Consider the following 17,957-nt stretch of genomic DNA (forward strand, 5'->3'; position numbering starts at 1 on the left):
GTAAGACTGTTCGGAATTGATGTACCCTTCAACCAAACTTTTCCTTTTTAATACAAGCCTTTTTAAAAAGTCACTACCAATTTAGAATGGTACGTTTGCATTTGACGCTTTTTCCATTTAAGAATATTATTCATCAATGATTTAGTTGTCCATAAAGGTGGTGGTAAGGCTGTCCGGAATTGACCTACCCTTTCACCAAACACTTCTTACGGATTTAGTAATGTAATCACTTTTTAAAGTGGCTTTACCAATTTAGTTGAAGTTGCTTTGGGGTTTTCAATTTAGGAAATTGTTTATGGTGAAATATATAATTCAACTTCCAAATTCTCAGAGCCAATGGGAACTCAAAATATATTTTTTCTAGCTAAAGAAAACCAATCTAACTTAAATGCCAATTAACAAAAAAAAAAAAAAAACAAACAAACAAAAATAAAAAAAGAAAAAATGAAACAAAATAATATTCACATTTTTTGTTCGTTTGTAGAAATTATTATTATTTTGTTTTTCAATTTCCAACACAGTGGGTAGGGAGAGAATGGAGGTTGATGACATTCCATCAACACCTGCAGCAAAGCCCTCCCTCCCTCCCTCATATCTGTGTCTTACTTTTTACAAAAAAAATCAAAAGACATTGAACTAAAATAATGATACTTAAAAAATAGACGAAAAGAAAAATAAAAATAATTAATTTATTAATTAGGTTAATTTATATATATATAGCAAATTAAAAAAAAAAATAATAATAATAATAATAATAATAATATTAATTAAAAACTATTGCATTCAAATTTAATTTAAATGCTTTCAATAAAAAAATGGTTAATTAAACTAAAACAAATGATGATTATAGAATAGTAATAATAATAATAATAGATGGTAAATATATAGATAATAGTTACAATTTGTTTTATACATATATATAATATGTTTATGTGTATATAGTGGGTGTATGGTTGTGGTGGAGGTGGGTGGCACAGCCACTTTCATTTTTTCTTTTTTTTGTTTGTTTATACATTCATTAGTTATATAAATATAGAGTTAAATTATTATTATTATTTATACCCACAGTTTTGCAATCTGTGTGTGTATAAAGCGTGTTTGTTTCAATTTTTTAGTTTTTGTTTTTTAATTACATTGAAGTTTTTAAGAAGTGGTGTTTTGAACTAATTTTTAAAATTAAAAAAATAATAATTTAAATTAAATTAAACAAAGAAAGTATTTTTTTTTAAATATTTGTTAAGATTCAATCTCTCCTGTTCAGTTGGTTTGTTTTCGTTTTCTTTTTTTTTTTCACTTAACATAAAACCCAATTTCGCTTCGTTTTCTTTCAAAACAATTACAAGGGCATGGGAAGGGGACTTTCCCCGCCCAACAAATTTCCTTCACAATTTTGTACAAAGTTTAGTTTTGTTTTTTTTTTTGTTTAGACTTAATGAGAATATTTTGTTTATAAATATTTTTTCTTTTATATCAAAAATATAAATATGTATAATAATTACAACAAAACAAAGAAAAAGAAATATGAAACACATAAATGCCGCATAAATCGTATTTTTATGCAGTCCAACAGACGACAAGTTGCAGAGGAAGAAGAATTAGAAGTAAAATTTAATTTAAAAAAAAAAATACAAATAAAAATAATTATGAAAACAATGAATGTGTATCTTAAACTACTATTATAGCATTAGCTTTATGGGGAGCGGCGATCAGACATTTCCAGACATGTTTTCCCCCCTTCGTGTATCAAAAAAACCAAAAAATTCATTTTCTAAATTGTCTAGCCTTAAGTCCAGGGGGAAATTCGAGTAGTAGGAAAAATATTTGTTTGTTTGCTTGTGTTGATGTGTTGGCTTGTCACCACAACAACAATTTACAAATACCAAAAAAACAATGCCATTTCAATTGTTTTCCAAAACATCGTTGGGTATTTTGCATAAAAAATTCAAGGCAACGATGTTAAGTTGATGGCTTCCAAAAAAATATGATTTCTTTTTCGATGATTTTTTCGCATCGAAATATTTGGCAGTATTCATCATGTTCACTCAAAAAAACATATGCGTGTGTGTGTATGCATGTACATGTGTGCCTGCCAGCCAAAAATGTAATATATCTTTTACAACAAAATTAGTTTCTCTTTTCGTTTCATTTTTTTTTAGTTTGGTTTCCAAATAGAATGTGCAAAAAAATTTGTCTATTTCGATTCGTCTTGATCCATGGGCTCTTCGGAATCATCACAAGAACGAGTTCTGAAATTCAGAAAAAGAAGAACAAAATAGATTAGTATACAAATTGATCTCTTATAAATATTTCGATATTCTTACTTATTTAAAGTTTGCATAGATAAACTGGCCATGGCCGTAACCGTATCGGAGGCATCATGTTCAATTTTTAAAGCTTCCAGGGCCGACATGCCCACCGTGTGGGCATAACGTCTAACACAGGGCCAATGTTGTAACTGAAATGATATAAACAAAAAAAAATACAATTAAAAAACAGCAACACAACACAAAAAAATAATTGACGGGAGAACTCGTATTAAGAGTTTATGAAAAAATCTCCTATAAAACATCATTTTAGACGGATGCCACCAAAGACAAAATTATTCTTCATAAAATTTCACTATAAGTCACAGAAGAAATTAAATCTCTATTGTCCTTATTTATATATCATCAATAATAATAAAGGAATAATATTTGTTTCAACAAAATAATTGGAGAAAAATCTCGAACTTCATATAAGTTCATGCTAAATTCTCCCAAAAAACAGCATTTCAGACGGATGCCATTAAAGACAAAAATATTCTTCATCAAATTTCACTATAAGTCACCGAAGAAATTAAATCTCTATTTCCATTATATATCAAGGAAATTTGCAAAAAAAAATTTCCTTTTTTTGATGATTTTTTTTTCTCGGCCTTTTCTTGAGTTGATGCATGAAAGTAACATAAAATTTAATTTTTGGCAAAAAGTGCCAAAGGAAGAAGTATTCTACACAAAATTTCACTATAAGTCACCGAACAAATTAAATCTCTATTTCTATTATATATCAAGAAATTATTTGTTTCAAATTTGGAAAAAAAAAACCGAAAATATTTTCTACTTTTTTGATGCATTTTTTCTCGGCCTTTTCTTGAGTTGATGCATGAAAGTAACATTAAACTTGGTTTTACGCAGAAAGTGTCAAAGGGAGAAGTATTCTACACCAAATTTCACTATAAGTCACCAAAGGAAATAAATCTCTATATCCATTACATATTCAGAAAATAATTGTTTCAATTTTTTCAAAAAAAACAGCGAAAATATTTTTTTAACGAATTTTTCTGGGCTTTTTTCGAGTTTATGCATGAAAGTAACATCAAACTCTATTTTAGACAGCAAGTGCCGAAGGAGGGAATATTCTACACCAAATTTCACCATAAGTCTTAAAATAAATCAGACATCTACGTATAATCGTTTTTAAGAAAATTAAATTCGAAATATATATATTACCAGCGAAAAGAGGGTATTTGCGTTTTTTACTTCTGATATAACAGGTTTTCATTCAAAGTCAAAATCTCCCTCAATGCTTCACTTTTTGGGAAAAGTGTTAAAGGAAGATATATTCTATATCAAATTTCATTGTGATTCTCAGAAATAACTATATATCTAAGTATAGTAGTTTTTAAGAAAATTACATTTCAAATTTATGTATTAAAAAAGAAAACTATGTATTTATCTCTTTAAATGTTATTTTGTTACGTTTCTAATCTGAGCCAAAATCTTCCCTATTACTTGATTTTTTGGATAAAGCGTTAAAGAAAGAAATATTCCAGATCGAAATTCATTGTGAGCCCCTGAATAAACTGTATCTCTGGGTATGATAGTTTTTAAGAAAATCACATTCGAAATTTATGTATTAAAACAGGAAATTATAAGTTTATGTTTGTATCCGTTAATTTTTTACGTTTTTAATCTGAGCCAAAATCTCCGCCTCAATACTTCATTTTTTGGAAAAAGTGATAAAGAGAGAGATATTCTAGATCGAATTTCATTGTGGTTCTAGGAATAAATTATATATCTGGGTATGATAGTTTTTAAGAAAATTGAATATCAAATTTATATTTTAAAAGTGGAAATTATATTTTTTTTCTTTTTTGAATATTTTTTTTAACGTTTCTAATCTGAGTCCAAATCTTTCTAATACTTGATTTTATTTAGGGAAAGTAGCAAAGGAAGATATATTCTACACAAAATTTCACTATTAGTTTCAAAATAAACCATACATTTAGCTATAATAGTTTGCAAGAAAATTTGAGTCGAAATTTAGATATTGAAAGTGGGAATAGTTTTTTTTACTGCTTATTTAACAGGTTTCCATTCAAAGGCAAATTCTCCCTTTAAAATTCATTTTTTGAGCAAGGATGAAATATTCTAGATCAAATTTCATTATGAGTCTCTGAACAAAAGAAATGTGTACACTTAATGTATATCATTAAAAAAATGAAATCAATTTTGGTTTAAAAAAAACTTTTTTAAAAAATAATTGAAATCATGATTTACCCTTATGTAGAACCTGTAGCAAAAGGGTATGCGGTCTTATTTTTAAAGCAATTATTCTTGAAGTAATCCAGGCCCCTCTATAAAATTTCAAAGCCTTATATTTTAAAATTCGCAAAATACAGCAAAAAAAAAAAGGTTTTATATAAATGGCACTCAACGAAGTTTGCCCTCAGAGACCAAAATCCGTTTGGGGTTCTGATCTACAAACCGAATACTATAAAATCCACTTAAAATATCCCCCATCACAAATTGACTATTACGCAGTGAAAATTAAAAAAATTGAATCAAAATTCGGAAAATTGCTAAATTTGTCGAAAATGAAAAAAAAAGTTTTTTTTTGTAAATCAAAATTGATGGTATCTTTTTTATGGTACACGTTATGTTTATATAATTCTTTCAGGGACTCATAATGAAATTTGAAGTAGAATATTTCTCCCTTTGATACCATCACCAAAAATTAGGTATTATCGAAGATTTTGGTTCGGATTAACGAACGTATACATAAAAAAATGAACATAGAAACATAATTTTCACTTTTAATATAAACACTTTAAATGTACTTTTCTTAAAACCTATTATACCTAGGTATATGGTTTATTTTGGGACTTATAGTGAAATTCTGTTTAGAACATTTCCTCTTTTGACACTTTTTGTCTAGAGCAAAGTTTTATTTTACTTTAATGCCTCAACTCAAAAAAGGCCAAAGAAAAATCTATGAAAAAAAAGAATGTAATTTCGTGTTGTTATTTTTTGCAAAATTGAAACAATTATATTCCTGATATATAATAGAAATAGAGCTTACTTTTCTTTGATGACTTATAGTAAAATTTGATGGCGAACATTTTTGTCTTTGACACCAACCTTCTAAAATGATACTTTGTAGGAGAATTTTGCATAAACTCATATGAAGTGCGATTTTAACCTTAAAATGGGTTTTTAATTTATATGATTTCCTGGCGTTTAGATAAGATTTGGACTTTTGATGGCTTCCGGAGCCCATAGTAAAATTTCATGACGAACAATTTTGTAGAATATTTGGACTTGTTACGTTGCCGTTTAAAGGGAGATTTTAACCATATTTTGAAAAAAGGACCAAAAAGGCCACTTTGCTGACTCGCTTGAGGGTTAAAAATGTCTACCAAAATAATCCTCGTATTGTTGTCAGTAATACTGCCGAAGACACTATATATCTAAAATGCACGGATTCCGAGAAATATTAATCTGAAAATTAAAAAAAAATATATGGAAGAAGGAAGAACTTGCCACGACAATTTAGGTTACTTTGAGATATAAACTTCCAATGCGTCAATGTATGTCCTTTCTATGCTTAGCTCTGCTTTCATAATCTGCTACATTTTTCTTGTGTTTTCTGTGCTGCACAGTGTTTTTTTGTGGGATATTTGGACTTGTTACGTTGCCATTTAAAAGGAGTTTTTAACCTTACTTTGAAAAAAGGGTCAAAAAGACAACTTTGGTCACTCGCTAGAGGGTTAACATTTCCTACCAAAATAATCCTCGCATTGTTATCAGTAATATTGCCAAAGACACTATAGACCTAAAATTCACGGATTCCGAGGAATCTTAATCTTAAAATTTCAAAAAAAAAAAAAAAAAAAATGAAGAAGAAGGGGGATCCTCACAGGCCAATTTAGGTTACTTTGCGATGTAAACTTCCAAAGGGTCGATGTATGTCTCTTCTATTTTTAGCTCTGCTTTCATAATCTGCTAAATTTTTGTCGTGTTTTCTGTGCTGCACAGTGTTTAAGTTCAGCATGTCCCTGAGAAAATATTTTTTTTTTACAAAATCCCCGATGCTAAGACAGGAAGTCCTCGAAAAACCTACATCTTCTTCTTCTTCTTCAAAAAAAAAAAAAAAAAAAAAAAATCCCAACATTTTCCGTACACTCACCTGTATGGCTATGGTCTTTTGCAGCGTATCGATGGCATTCTGACATGGCTGCCGATTCAATTCACTCTCCGCTATCGGTGATAGGGGATCACCCAACAATGCTCGAACACACTCCTGGGCTGAATCACATATCGCTGGCAGATCGTAGCCACCTTCCAGAGCCAATACCACTTTACCCTTGGCCAATTGCATTAGTTCGCGTGTCATGTAACCAAAACAGGCGGGCGATACCAAATAGCCACCCAATGGGGCTGGATGACCGGCGGCGGCATCAAAGCCGGCTGAGACCAAAACAAGATCAGGATTAAAATATCGTGCTATGGGCATCACAATTGTACGGAATGCAGCAATGTATTCGGCATCGCCCAGGGGCGGATTGAGGGCGCCGGACCAGGAAATGTTGACGTTGTAGCCGAGGCCGGGACCGGTGCCGCACTGGAAGGGGGGAAAGAAATTAATTTTAAGTTTATTTTTTTTTTTAAAGAAAATATTTTGTTTTTTTGTTTTTGGCTTACCTCTGTGGGACCACCAGTACCGGGAAAAAAGTTGCCATCATCATGGCGATGTATTGACAAATATAAAATATCCGGATTTGAATAGAGGGCCTGCTGTGTTCCATTGCCGTGATGGACATCCTGCAAGAGATTGAAAAAGAAAATAAAGATTGAAATGAAAAAAATCAGAAAGTCTATGACTTTTTTTAAATCCAATTTTTTTTGGAAGAATGTCCTCGAGAAGGCCAGAATATCCTTTATAAGTCAGAAAGTCCTTGACATTTTTTTTTAAATCCACGTTTATGGGGAAGAATGTCCTCAAGAAGGTCAGAATTTCTTTGATTTTTTTTAAAATACATGTTTATGGGAAAGAATGTTTTCGAGAACATATTCACGTCTATAGGTCAGAATATCCTTGATTTTTGTTTTATCCGCGTTTATGGGAAGAATGTCCTCGAGAATATATCCACCTTTATAGGTAAGAATGTCCTTAAAATATCCACGTTTATAGGTCAAATGTCCTTGATTTTTTATCTACGTTTATAGGGAAGGATGTCCTCGAGAAAATATCGACATTTAAAGGTTAGAATGTCCTTGAATTTGTTTTAAAAATCCAAGTTTATTGGAAGAGTGTCCTTGAGAAAATATCTATGTTCATAGGTCAGAATGTCCTTGATTTTTTTTTAAATCCATTTTATGGGGAGGCATGTCATCGTGGGGAGGCATGTCCTCAGAATGTCCTTGAAAAATGCCCTTATGTCCTTAATACAATTATTTTACAAATCCACGAATATATGTCCAAGAATGTCCTGACGAATGTCCACGAATATATGTCAGACTTACCCAATCGACAACGAGAATTTTCTTAATCTCCGGCACCCGCTGTCGCACAATTTTAGCTGCTATCGCAATGGAGTTGAAGAAACAAAAACCCATGGCCAAATTCGCCTCAGCATGATGGCCAGGTGGTCGGACGACGGCAAAACCATTCTTCAAATCACCCTTGGCCGTCTTCATAGCCAAGTCAATGACACAGCCGGCAGCCATGCGGGCCGCCACTGCCGTATGATGTTCATTCCAGGTGGTGTCCAAATCGACACCCACGCCACCGCACGAAAGCCTAACAAAGCTGGCCGAGGGAGCTGCAGTTTCCAATTTCTGACGATTCGCCAATTGGCATTGATTCGACCCAAAGAGCAGAGAATGCGCCTCTGTGTGTACCGTTTGAATTTCCTCCAATGTGGCCTTGGGAGATCTTAAACGATGACATCGTTTTGCCAAATCGGTTTCATTCAAACGTGCCCATACGCTCTGCAGCCGGCCACTGTGCTCCGGATGGATGCTGTTGTTGCCACAAATGCAGGCATGTTTCAGCATCAGGTTGTCATAGGCCAGGCCAGTGGTGACCTTGTGCGGCCCACCACCGCCGGGCGGCAAATTGTTTTGGTTGACTTCATGGGGCGTTGAGGTGACGGTGGCACTGCCATATCTATGCGATAGATCGATTAGATTACGTCCATGCAAGGAATTGAGAGAGAGATTTACGGGTGGTATGTGATCGGCAGAGGACGATGTGACAATGGGTCCGGCATGGGGCACATGGGTGGCCTGGCCGGTGTCGGGTATTTGACTCGCGCCATGGGGACCCAAATGGACCAGGGGCGAGGAGAGGGTGCGCGACAGTGGCCGTATCAGCCCTTGGGCTATGGCATCGTCCATTTGCAGATTTTGCATGTACAACAGCTGGCGCTGCTGTTCCAGGTACTCCTTGTTGCGCATCAGCTTGTTCGGTTTGTTCGGTATGCAGGCGGGCGGTGGGCCGGCATAGGCCGGTGCCACCGTTGCATTGGGGAGATTTTGTGAGGTACTTGTTACCACGGTGCTGGTGAGCACCGTCTTGGGAGGTTTCTTCTTGTCGGTGAGATCCATTACTTCGGCGGCGTCTTCTTCCTCTTTGAGTAGTTGTTGAGTATCACGGACGGCACCGCTGCGCGTGAGGACAGTCTGCCGGATTTTTTGGGTGAGTAGCAAATGTTGTTCGTAGGCTTGGCGTTCAGCCTGGAAGAGAAACGGAATTCATGAGTGAACATCTCAAGGAGGAGGAGGAAAATGGAATACTTACATCACTGTTCTCGTAGTGAGTCTGGGCAATGTTGATTTGTGAGCTGCCCGTCAACATTGGGTGACCCAGGGGCAGGGGCGCTGACTGGGTGCGACCCAAGGGACGGTGACCCTGCTTATTGAGATGGGCCTGGGCAACCTGGGCATCCGTTATGGGCTGGCCATACAGTGTGCCCGAGGAGGAGGACGAGGATGGTGAGTGATGGGCCGCCACAACGGCGTGTATGCCACCGGTGGAAGCCACATGCATTAGGGCAGTTGCACAGCCAGTCGATGCAGCATGGGCCAGGGGAGGCGCCACATCTCCAATCAGTGAGGCCTGTGACGAGGACGTGGAAGTGGCCGAAGCTGAACGCACCACCGGCGATTGGGGAGGTGCCGCGGCTGCCACCACACTTGCCGGTGCCACTGAATTTGTTCCAGGTGGTATCATGGCATTGGTTTGCCTGGCAAACGCAGCGACATCCAAAGGATTATAATATGTGGGCGGTGTTGGATGATGACCACCGGCGGCAGACGGTGTTCCTCCACCACTACCACCCCCACTTACGGGTGGTATACCGGCAGCATGCTGTTGCCTTAAGGCAGCGAACATGGCACAGTTAACAGCAGCCGAGCTATGAGCATTTGGTAGATGAGGTCGTCCCAGTGAAATGTTCGGCATGGATGGTGAACTGAAGAGAGACAAATCGTTGATGCTGCTTCGTTGACCCGAATGATAGTGATGACTGCCGTCTTCGTTCTCCTCCTGGATGGGTGCATTGGTCGGAGAGCCGCGACTGTGACCAACAATACTGCCAGCGGATGCTGATGACATGCAGGAGGATGGTGGGGAATTTGGACCGGAGTCGGGAGTACTATTGCAATCTGTTGTGGCGGTGGGGGGATGAGAGAGAGGGGGAGGGGGGGGGGAAGAGAGAAAAAAAGAAGAGAATAAATATTTAATTATTTTCGGGAAAAAAATTAATTATCTGCAATAGATGATAAATGGAGGTGTATCTACTCCATTGAAGATGACCCCTGGGGTCATCTACTCTATTATAGAGTAAGGTCAAAGTCATCTACTCTGTAGTAAATGTTTAATATGGCCATCTATTCCTAGTAGATGAGAAACATGGATACCTATTCTAAAGTAGAAGACCAATAATTCATCTACTCCACAGTAGATGGTCAATATCGTCATCTACTCTACAGTAGATGGCGAATATCGACATCTACTCCAAAATAGGTGGCCAATATCGACATCTACTTCACAGAAGATGACCAATGTCGTCATCTACTCCACAGTAGACGGCCAATATCGACACCTACTCTACAGTAGATGGCCAATATCGTCATCTACTCTACAGTAGATGGCGAATATCGACATCTACTCCAAAATAGGTGGCCAATATCGACATCTACTTCACAGAAGATGACCAATGTCGTCATCTACTCCACAGTAGACGGCCAATATCGACACCTACTCTACAATAGATGACCAATATCGTCATCTACTCTACAGTAGATGACCAATATCGTCATCTACTCTACAGTAGATGACCAATATCGTCATCTACTCTACAGTAGATGACCAATATCGTCATCTACTCTACAGTATATGGCGAATATCGTCATCTACTCCACAGTAGATGACCAATATCGTCATCTACTCTACAGTTGATGACCAATATCGTCATCTACTCTACAGTAGATGGCCAATATCGTCATCTACTCTACAGTAGATGGCCAATATCGTCATCTACTCTACAGTAGATGACCAATTCGTCATCTACTCTACAGTAGATGACCAATATCGTCATCTACTCTACAGTAGATGACCAATATCGTCATCTACTCTACAGTATATGGCGAATATCGTCATCTACTCCACAGTAGATGACCAATATCGTCATCTACTCTACAGTAGATGACCAATATAGTCATCTACTCTACAGTAGATGACCAATATCGTCATCTACTATACAGTAGATGACCAATATCGTCATCTACTCTACAGTAGATGACCAATATCGTCATTTACTCTACAGTAGATGGCGAATATCGACATCTACTCCACAATAGATGACCAATATCGACATCTACTTCACAGAAGATAACCAATATCGTCATCTACTCCACAGTAGATGACCAATATAGTCATCTACCGTAATAGATGATTACTCCAGTAGCATGGGAGATCATCTATTTTTCATAGTAGCTGCCTACAGATCTTTGAGCGGACTTAATTACTAACTTAATTTTTACAACAGAGTGTTTATAGCTATGCGATTAGTATTGTCAGAGTTAATACAAAAAACAATTATTAAAAAAAAATTAAAATTTTACAACATTCAAATATTAACGGAAAAATAAATTAAAAAAAATGCAAAGCCACATAACGTTAAAAAATAACAACAACAAAAAATAGAAAAAAATTGGAAAATAAATTTAAAAAAATATTCAAAAAATATTTATATCAAACCTTTTTTTTTGGAATTTGGAAAATATAAATATTTGTATTAACTCTCTTTCTCTCTTCTGTCGTTCTCTTTTTGTCTTTAGATGAGTACATATATGGGTATGTATGTATGAATGTTCGAAATCTAAGTTCGATTTCGGTGCCTTTTCAATACTCACTTGTTATGGTTGAATTCTGTTTCTGCTGCCTTCGCTGGGCCTGCAATAGACGTTCATGGCGACGCAATCCGGCCGGTCCACTGACGCGGGCCTTACGCTCAATGACACTCTGTTTGAGGCGCATCTTTAGCAAATTTGGTTCGGATGCTGCATGGATTCAGGAGGGTGTAGGGAGTAGTATTAAGAAGAAATTTGAGTACATATAGTAGTAGATGGGGTTTAATTGTATTATATAACATTGGACTTGTAAATTGACTTGAAAATGAATAAACATTGTATATTTTTTTATTTCAATAAATTAAAAGATTATAAATTTTATCACACCGCAATGTACTGTACAAACGAAATGTTTAATAAAAGTATAATTAAATATATTTTCAAAGTAATATTTTTTTTAATATTAAAATTAAATTTAAATAACAAATTTTCATATGTACATATTATGAGGTACTGGAAAAAAAAATAAAATAAAATAGAAAGAACGATCCGGGTTACTGATATCATGTCTCTCAAACTATTGCGATCCTTTTGTATAGGGTCAAGGCTATATATAAAGCCTTAAACAAATTTTGGTGTATCAATCATACACGCTATGATTATAGTTATAATTTAAAGTTCAAAGGACTATATATGCCGAAGCATTTGTATCTTTTAAATTCGAACTTGTATTGCCCATTTGGTGCAAAATTAATTTGAAATCGGATAAAGATATATATGGGAGCTATATCCAAATCGAAACCGATTTCAATAAAATTTGGCAAAGATATTTCTGAGCTGGATTTGATGTATTTCCCTGAATATCGTTGTTACGGAGTGCATATTACGGCTGTGGGTAATAAATATGACAAATCGGATGAACAGTATATATGGGAGCTATAGCTATATCTGAACCGATCTTCATCAAATTTGACATACTAGCTTCTAGACTCAATTCGGTTGTAAGTGCCAAATTCCATCCCATTTGGATAAATATTAGACGTTTGGTGTACAATAAAAGCTAAATCGGACGAAGTTCTATATGGGAGCTATAGCTATATCTTAACCGATCTTCACCAAATTTGACATACTAGCTACTAGACTCAATTCGGACGTAAGTGCCGAATTCCATGCCATTTGGACAAATATTAGACGTTTGAGGCACAAAAAAAAGTAAATCGGACGAAGTTCTATATGGGAGCTATATCCAAATCTGAACCGATTTCGATAAAATTTAGCAAATGTATTTCTGAGCTATATTTGATATATTTCCCCAAATATTGTTGTTACAGAGTGCATATTACGGCTGCGGAGGACAAAAAATAACAAATCGGATAAACAATATATATGGGAGCTATAGCTATATCTGAACCGATTTCGATAAAATTTGGCATACTTATTTTCAGGCCTAATTTGGTTGTATGTGCAAAATTCCATACCATTCGGGATGATATTACACGTTTGGTGTACAATAAAAGGCAAATCGGACGAAGATATATACGGGAGCTATATCTAAATTTTGACCGATTATCTCCAATTTCAATAGGGTTCGTCCTTGGGCCAAACAAATGATTTGTGCAAAATTTCATCTGGATAGGGCAATAAATGCGAACTGTACTTTGTTTACAAAAATACAAGACGGATGGACGGACATGCATAAATCGACTCAGAATGTGATTCTATGCAGATCATCAAAAGGAACTATGGGTCTATCTCGTTTCCCCCCAATCACCTTGTGGTGTAGGGTATAAAAATAATGAAATATTTGGCGAATTATCTCTCATTGGTTGCCAGTTGAGTTATCAATCGATGAGACTGCTTTCGAATTCGCTTGTCTAATGGAGACACTCTCTCCGTGGAGGCAATTCTAATCCGAAATTATCAAAAGTTATTTTCAACAAAGAAGTAGAGAAAGCAGGGGGTTTTGAAATGGAGAAGAATGTCCTATTTTGAACCCGAACCCTAGTATGATATTATTGTAATTTGACACATATCCCCATATTGCAGAGGTTCTTTAAAGAATATTCTTTGAGATTCACGTTTATCAGAAGCCAGAAGGTCCTTGAAAACTGTCCTTACAAAAACATGTTTAGGGGTCGGAGTGTTTTGGGAAAAATATTCTTAAACAAAAAACCATGTTTGTAGGTCAGAAAGGACTTCGGAAAAATGTCATTTAAAAAAAATAGGCTAAACATTTTTAAATGAAAGTTTAAAAAAATCCTCTTTTTATAAAATTAGCTATTAAATGGTTCTTGACAAAAATATGAAAAAAAATCAAGGTGAAATGGTGTTTGAAACAGAAATTCTGTTAAGTCCAAAAGGTTCTTACAAACCGTCCTTAACAAGTTTAAAATTATCAGTCGATTTTGCCGACAGATGTATTAATACCGTCATCAATGTCCGCTTATTTAAATATATCTTGACTTGCGTTATGATGATTCACATTTTTGACTCTTTATGGGGAAGGTGCCAAAGGACTGGGCCAAAATTGTCTATTTCGTTGCTTCTTCATATTGGGGGAGGTATTAGAAGGAGGAGAAGGACCGATATATTTAATAGTTACATTAGATCCTAAATAGAGGGGGGGGGGGAGGTGGCAAGTTTCCTTCTCAACATTTATTGAAATTTTCGGATTAACATTGCTTCGAATCTTTGCATTTTAGGTATATAGTGCCAATATTACCGGTGACAACACTAGGATTATTTTGGTCGAAATTGTAAAACCTCAAGTGAGGGGCCCTTTTGGTACTTTTTTCAATATATGATTAAAACCTGATGATTCTTGGGGTAATCCAACGCTCTCTATAAATTTTTAAAGCTCTACAATAAATTTTGCTAAATATCTCTCAAACTATTGCGATCCTTTTGTATATGGCCAAGGCTATATATAAAGCCTTAAACAAATTTTGGCCTAAGATTCCTGATCTCTTTTGGGGTTTGATCCACAAATCGAGTACTTTCAAATTCAAATTCTGCAAACCAAACTGTCTATTCGACAGCGAAATTATAAGAAATTTTCCAGCACAAATTCGGGGAAAAAATGTTTTATTTGTTGAAAATAAAAAGGGTTTTGAAACCTTTTCATGGTACATAATAAGTTTGGACACTGGCTTTGTTCAGAGACTCACATTGAAATTTGACCCAGATCATTTCCTTCTATAAAATTTTCCCCAAAAGTGAAGTATTAAGGGAGATTTTGACTTAAATTGGAATTAGCCGTGCAAACACCTAATTTTTCATTAAATATAACAATTTTGAAAATAATTTTCTAAAAATTTCTTTTCTTCTTTTGACGCTATCTGCCTAAAATGAAATTGTATGTCACTTTCGTGAATTAACTCGGAAAAAAATATTTCCGTGTTTCTTGGCAAACATTGAGGCTAATATTTTCTTGATTTCTAAGGGATATAGAAATTTATTTTCTTTGGAGACTTATAGTAGAATTATGTGAAGAGTAATTTTGTCTCTGACGTCAGCCTTCTAAAATGATGATTTGCAACTGATTTTTGCATAAACTCACATAAAGTACGGCTTAACCCTAAAATGTGTTATTAAATATTCATGAATTTCTTGCGTTCAGGCAAGATTGATACTTTTGCTGCCCTCCATGACATGCAGTAAATTTTTATGATAAATAAAGAAGAAGACCGCTTTAAGGGTAAAAATGTCGAACAAATTGAAGTCTGGGGAAGTTGCGCCATATATTTAAATTTCTTTACGATGCAAACTTTCAAAACCCAGAATATTGAAAAATGCATCATTATAGCTGGCCTTTTCTTTCCTTTCCTCCATTCTAAGTCACAAGGTCCTTAAGAAATATCTTTTAAAAATATAGATTTATTGGTGAAAAGCTCCTTTAAAATAAACTTAAAATATGGCTGGCTGAGGGTATAAAAAGCGCGTTTTTAGGAAAAGCTGTCTGTCCGTCTGTGGAAATTACTCTAGCTTCCGAACGAAATAAAGTAGGTTGATACAATTTTACTCAAATGTATATTATGTCTGCAGGATTTTTGGTATTGAAAATGGGCCATGTAGGTCCACGGCTTCCTATAGCCCCCATATAACGGTACCTCCCAATATTCGGTATTTTGATGATTTTAGCGACATTATTTACCGGAATTGTTTCAAATTTTGCACTTGAAGTTCGTAATGGATACTAAAGCCTATGACAGAAAATTGCCTGTGCAGGTCCACATCTTCGATATGCGGTATTTTGATGATTTTAGCGACATTCTTTACCGGAATTTTTTCAATTTTGGCATTTGAAGTTCGTAATGGATACTACTGCCTATGACAGAAAATGAGCCATGTAGGTCCACGTCTTCGTATAGCCCCCATATAACGGTACCTCCCGATATTCGGTATTTTGATGATTTTAGAGATATTATTTACCGGAATTGTTTAAAACTTTGCATTTGAAGTTCCTAATGGATACTACAGCCTATGACAGAAAATGAGCTAAGTAGGTCCACGTCTTCGTATAGCCCCCATATAACGGTACCTCCCAATATTGGGTATTTTGATGATTTTAGAGACATTATTTACCGGAATTGTTTCAATTTTGGCATTTGAAGTTCGTAATGGATATTACATCCTAAGACAAAAAATTAGCCATGTAGGTCCACGTCTTCGTATAGCCCCCATATAACGGTAACCCCCGATAGTCGGTATTTTGATGATTTTAGCGACATTATTTACCGGAATTGTTTCAAATTTCGCATTTGAAGTTCGTAATGGATACTAAAGCCTATGACAGAAAATTGTAGGTGCAGGTCCACGTCTTCGTATAGCCACCATATAACAGTAACCCCCGATATTCGGTATTTTGATGATTTTAGCGACATTATGTAGCGGAATTGTTTCAAATTTTGCATTTGAAGTTCGTAATGGATACTAAAGCCTACGACGGAAAATTGTCTGTGCAGGTCCACGTTTTATAACCCCCATGGTACCTCCCTATATTCGGTATTTTGATGATTTTAGCTACATTATAAACAGATTTCTTTGAAGTTGTTTGTCAATAGCTAGTGACAAAAGTTACCTATGCATGTCCACGTCGTCGTATAGACCCTAAAATTCGGTATTTTTAAGATTTTAACAGAATTTTTAACGGATTTTATTTTTTTTTTTTGAAAATTGTTAAATTTTTTACCAAATCGTGGAGAGTATTCAGCTTTTTTTTCTTGTTTTTGTCTAGAAAGTAGAAATGTTAATAAGCTCGTTTCAATGGAAACGATTGGCAACAAAAAAGCTCGCAAGACCATGCTGAATTAGATTCGACGACATCGAAGCCAAGAGCTAGCAATCATTTGAATTTTGTTTTAAAGGATTACATGGGGAAATTTTGATTAGATTTTCATTAGCGGAAAAAAAGTTACAACAACAAAATAACATCAATTAACTCAATACAAAACGAATTTAACGATAAATTTAAAAAAATAATAACAACAACAATAAATCTATGGCAATAATGAGTGGCTATCTTCAAAAGCAATTTCCTTACCAGTTTTCCTCAGAGGAAAATCTGTTTCATATTTGAGTAACGGTGGTTGGGGAATTTTATAGGGATGAGAACTGGTAACGGCTCCGGCTGGCAGCGATTCACCCGATGAACTTTTGACAACACTTCTGTAAAACGAAACGAAAAACAATATTAGATTTCAAATCATTTTGAAAATTTCGAAAATTCAAACCTGTTGCGATAGGGTGATGTTGTTTGCATGCCATTTGGCGAGGATGCTGCCTGTTTGCGATTCAATATGAAACACTGGAGAAGGGGCAAAAAAAAATTAAATTAGTAATCGATTTTTTAAATATTTGTTTTTTTTTTTTTCAAAATTGAGACTTACATTTAGAATTTGCTTAACCTCCGGACTGGCATTTGCACTGTTCTCTTTGCGTTTTACCATGGCGGCAGCCTCACGTTCACGCTGCTCCCGTTCCCGTCGTTCGCGCTGCTGTTGTTCCTCCACGGCGGCTGTAACAATTCTCTGTTCCTGCAATTCCTGGAAAGCGCCATGGGAATGCACCGCAAACTAAATGGATGAAAATAGTAAAATTTTTAAAAAAGTTTTTATTTTTGTATTTCAATAAATATTTAGAATTTTTGGATTTGGATGAATTTAAAATGAATAGTCCTTGAAAATTATTTAGAAAGGATCTGAAGGACGTTGAAAAATATTCTCAAAAAATGCACGATTTTAGGTCAAAAGGTTCTCAATGACCTTTGGCTGTCAAGGATGACTTTTAAAAGGAATAGTCCTTGAAAATTATTTAGAAAGGATCTGAAGGACGTTGAAA

At 35.3% G+C, this 17,957-nt stretch overlaps 1 protein-coding gene across 3 annotated transcripts in view; it reads right to left on the reverse strand.

Annotated features, from left to right (window-relative positions):
- Nucleotides 1-460: 460 nt before the first annotated feature.
- LOC101889299 (histone deacetylase 4) overlaps nt 461-17,957 on the reverse strand; it is a 129,996-nt gene continuing 112,499 nt past the window's right edge. For 2 of the 3 annotated variants that reach the window (XM_005181224.4, XM_011293260.3), the window contains exons 5-14: nt 17,507-17,692; nt 17,351-17,424; nt 17,161-17,285; nt 11,682-11,828; nt 9,064-9,929; nt 7,785-8,999; nt 6,963-7,082; nt 6,448-6,882; nt 2,322-2,455; nt 461-2,246 (exon numbers count right to left, since the gene is read on the reverse strand). In XM_005181224.4, the coding sequence (XP_005181281.1) occupies nt 2,192-2,246; nt 2,322-2,455; nt 6,448-6,882; nt 6,963-7,082; nt 7,785-8,999; nt 9,064-9,929; nt 11,682-11,828; nt 17,161-17,285; nt 17,351-17,424; nt 17,507-17,692 (3,357 nt within the window). In that variant the 3' untranslated portion in view covers nt 461-2,191. The remainder of the gene's footprint in view (nt 2,247-2,321; nt 2,456-6,447; nt 6,883-6,962; nt 7,083-7,784; nt 9,000-9,063; nt 9,930-11,681; nt 11,829-17,160; nt 17,286-17,350; nt 17,425-17,506; nt 17,693-17,957) is intronic. The other variant, XM_011293263.3, reaches the window with a different exon arrangement.

The sequence above is a fragment of the Musca domestica genome, unplaced genomic scaffold (assembly GCF_030504385.1).
Source record: "Musca domestica strain aabys unplaced genomic scaffold, Musca_domestica.polishedcontigs.V.1.1 2, whole genome shotgun sequence".
Classification (NCBI taxonomy): Eukaryota; Metazoa; Arthropoda; class Insecta; order Diptera; family Muscidae; genus Musca; species Musca domestica.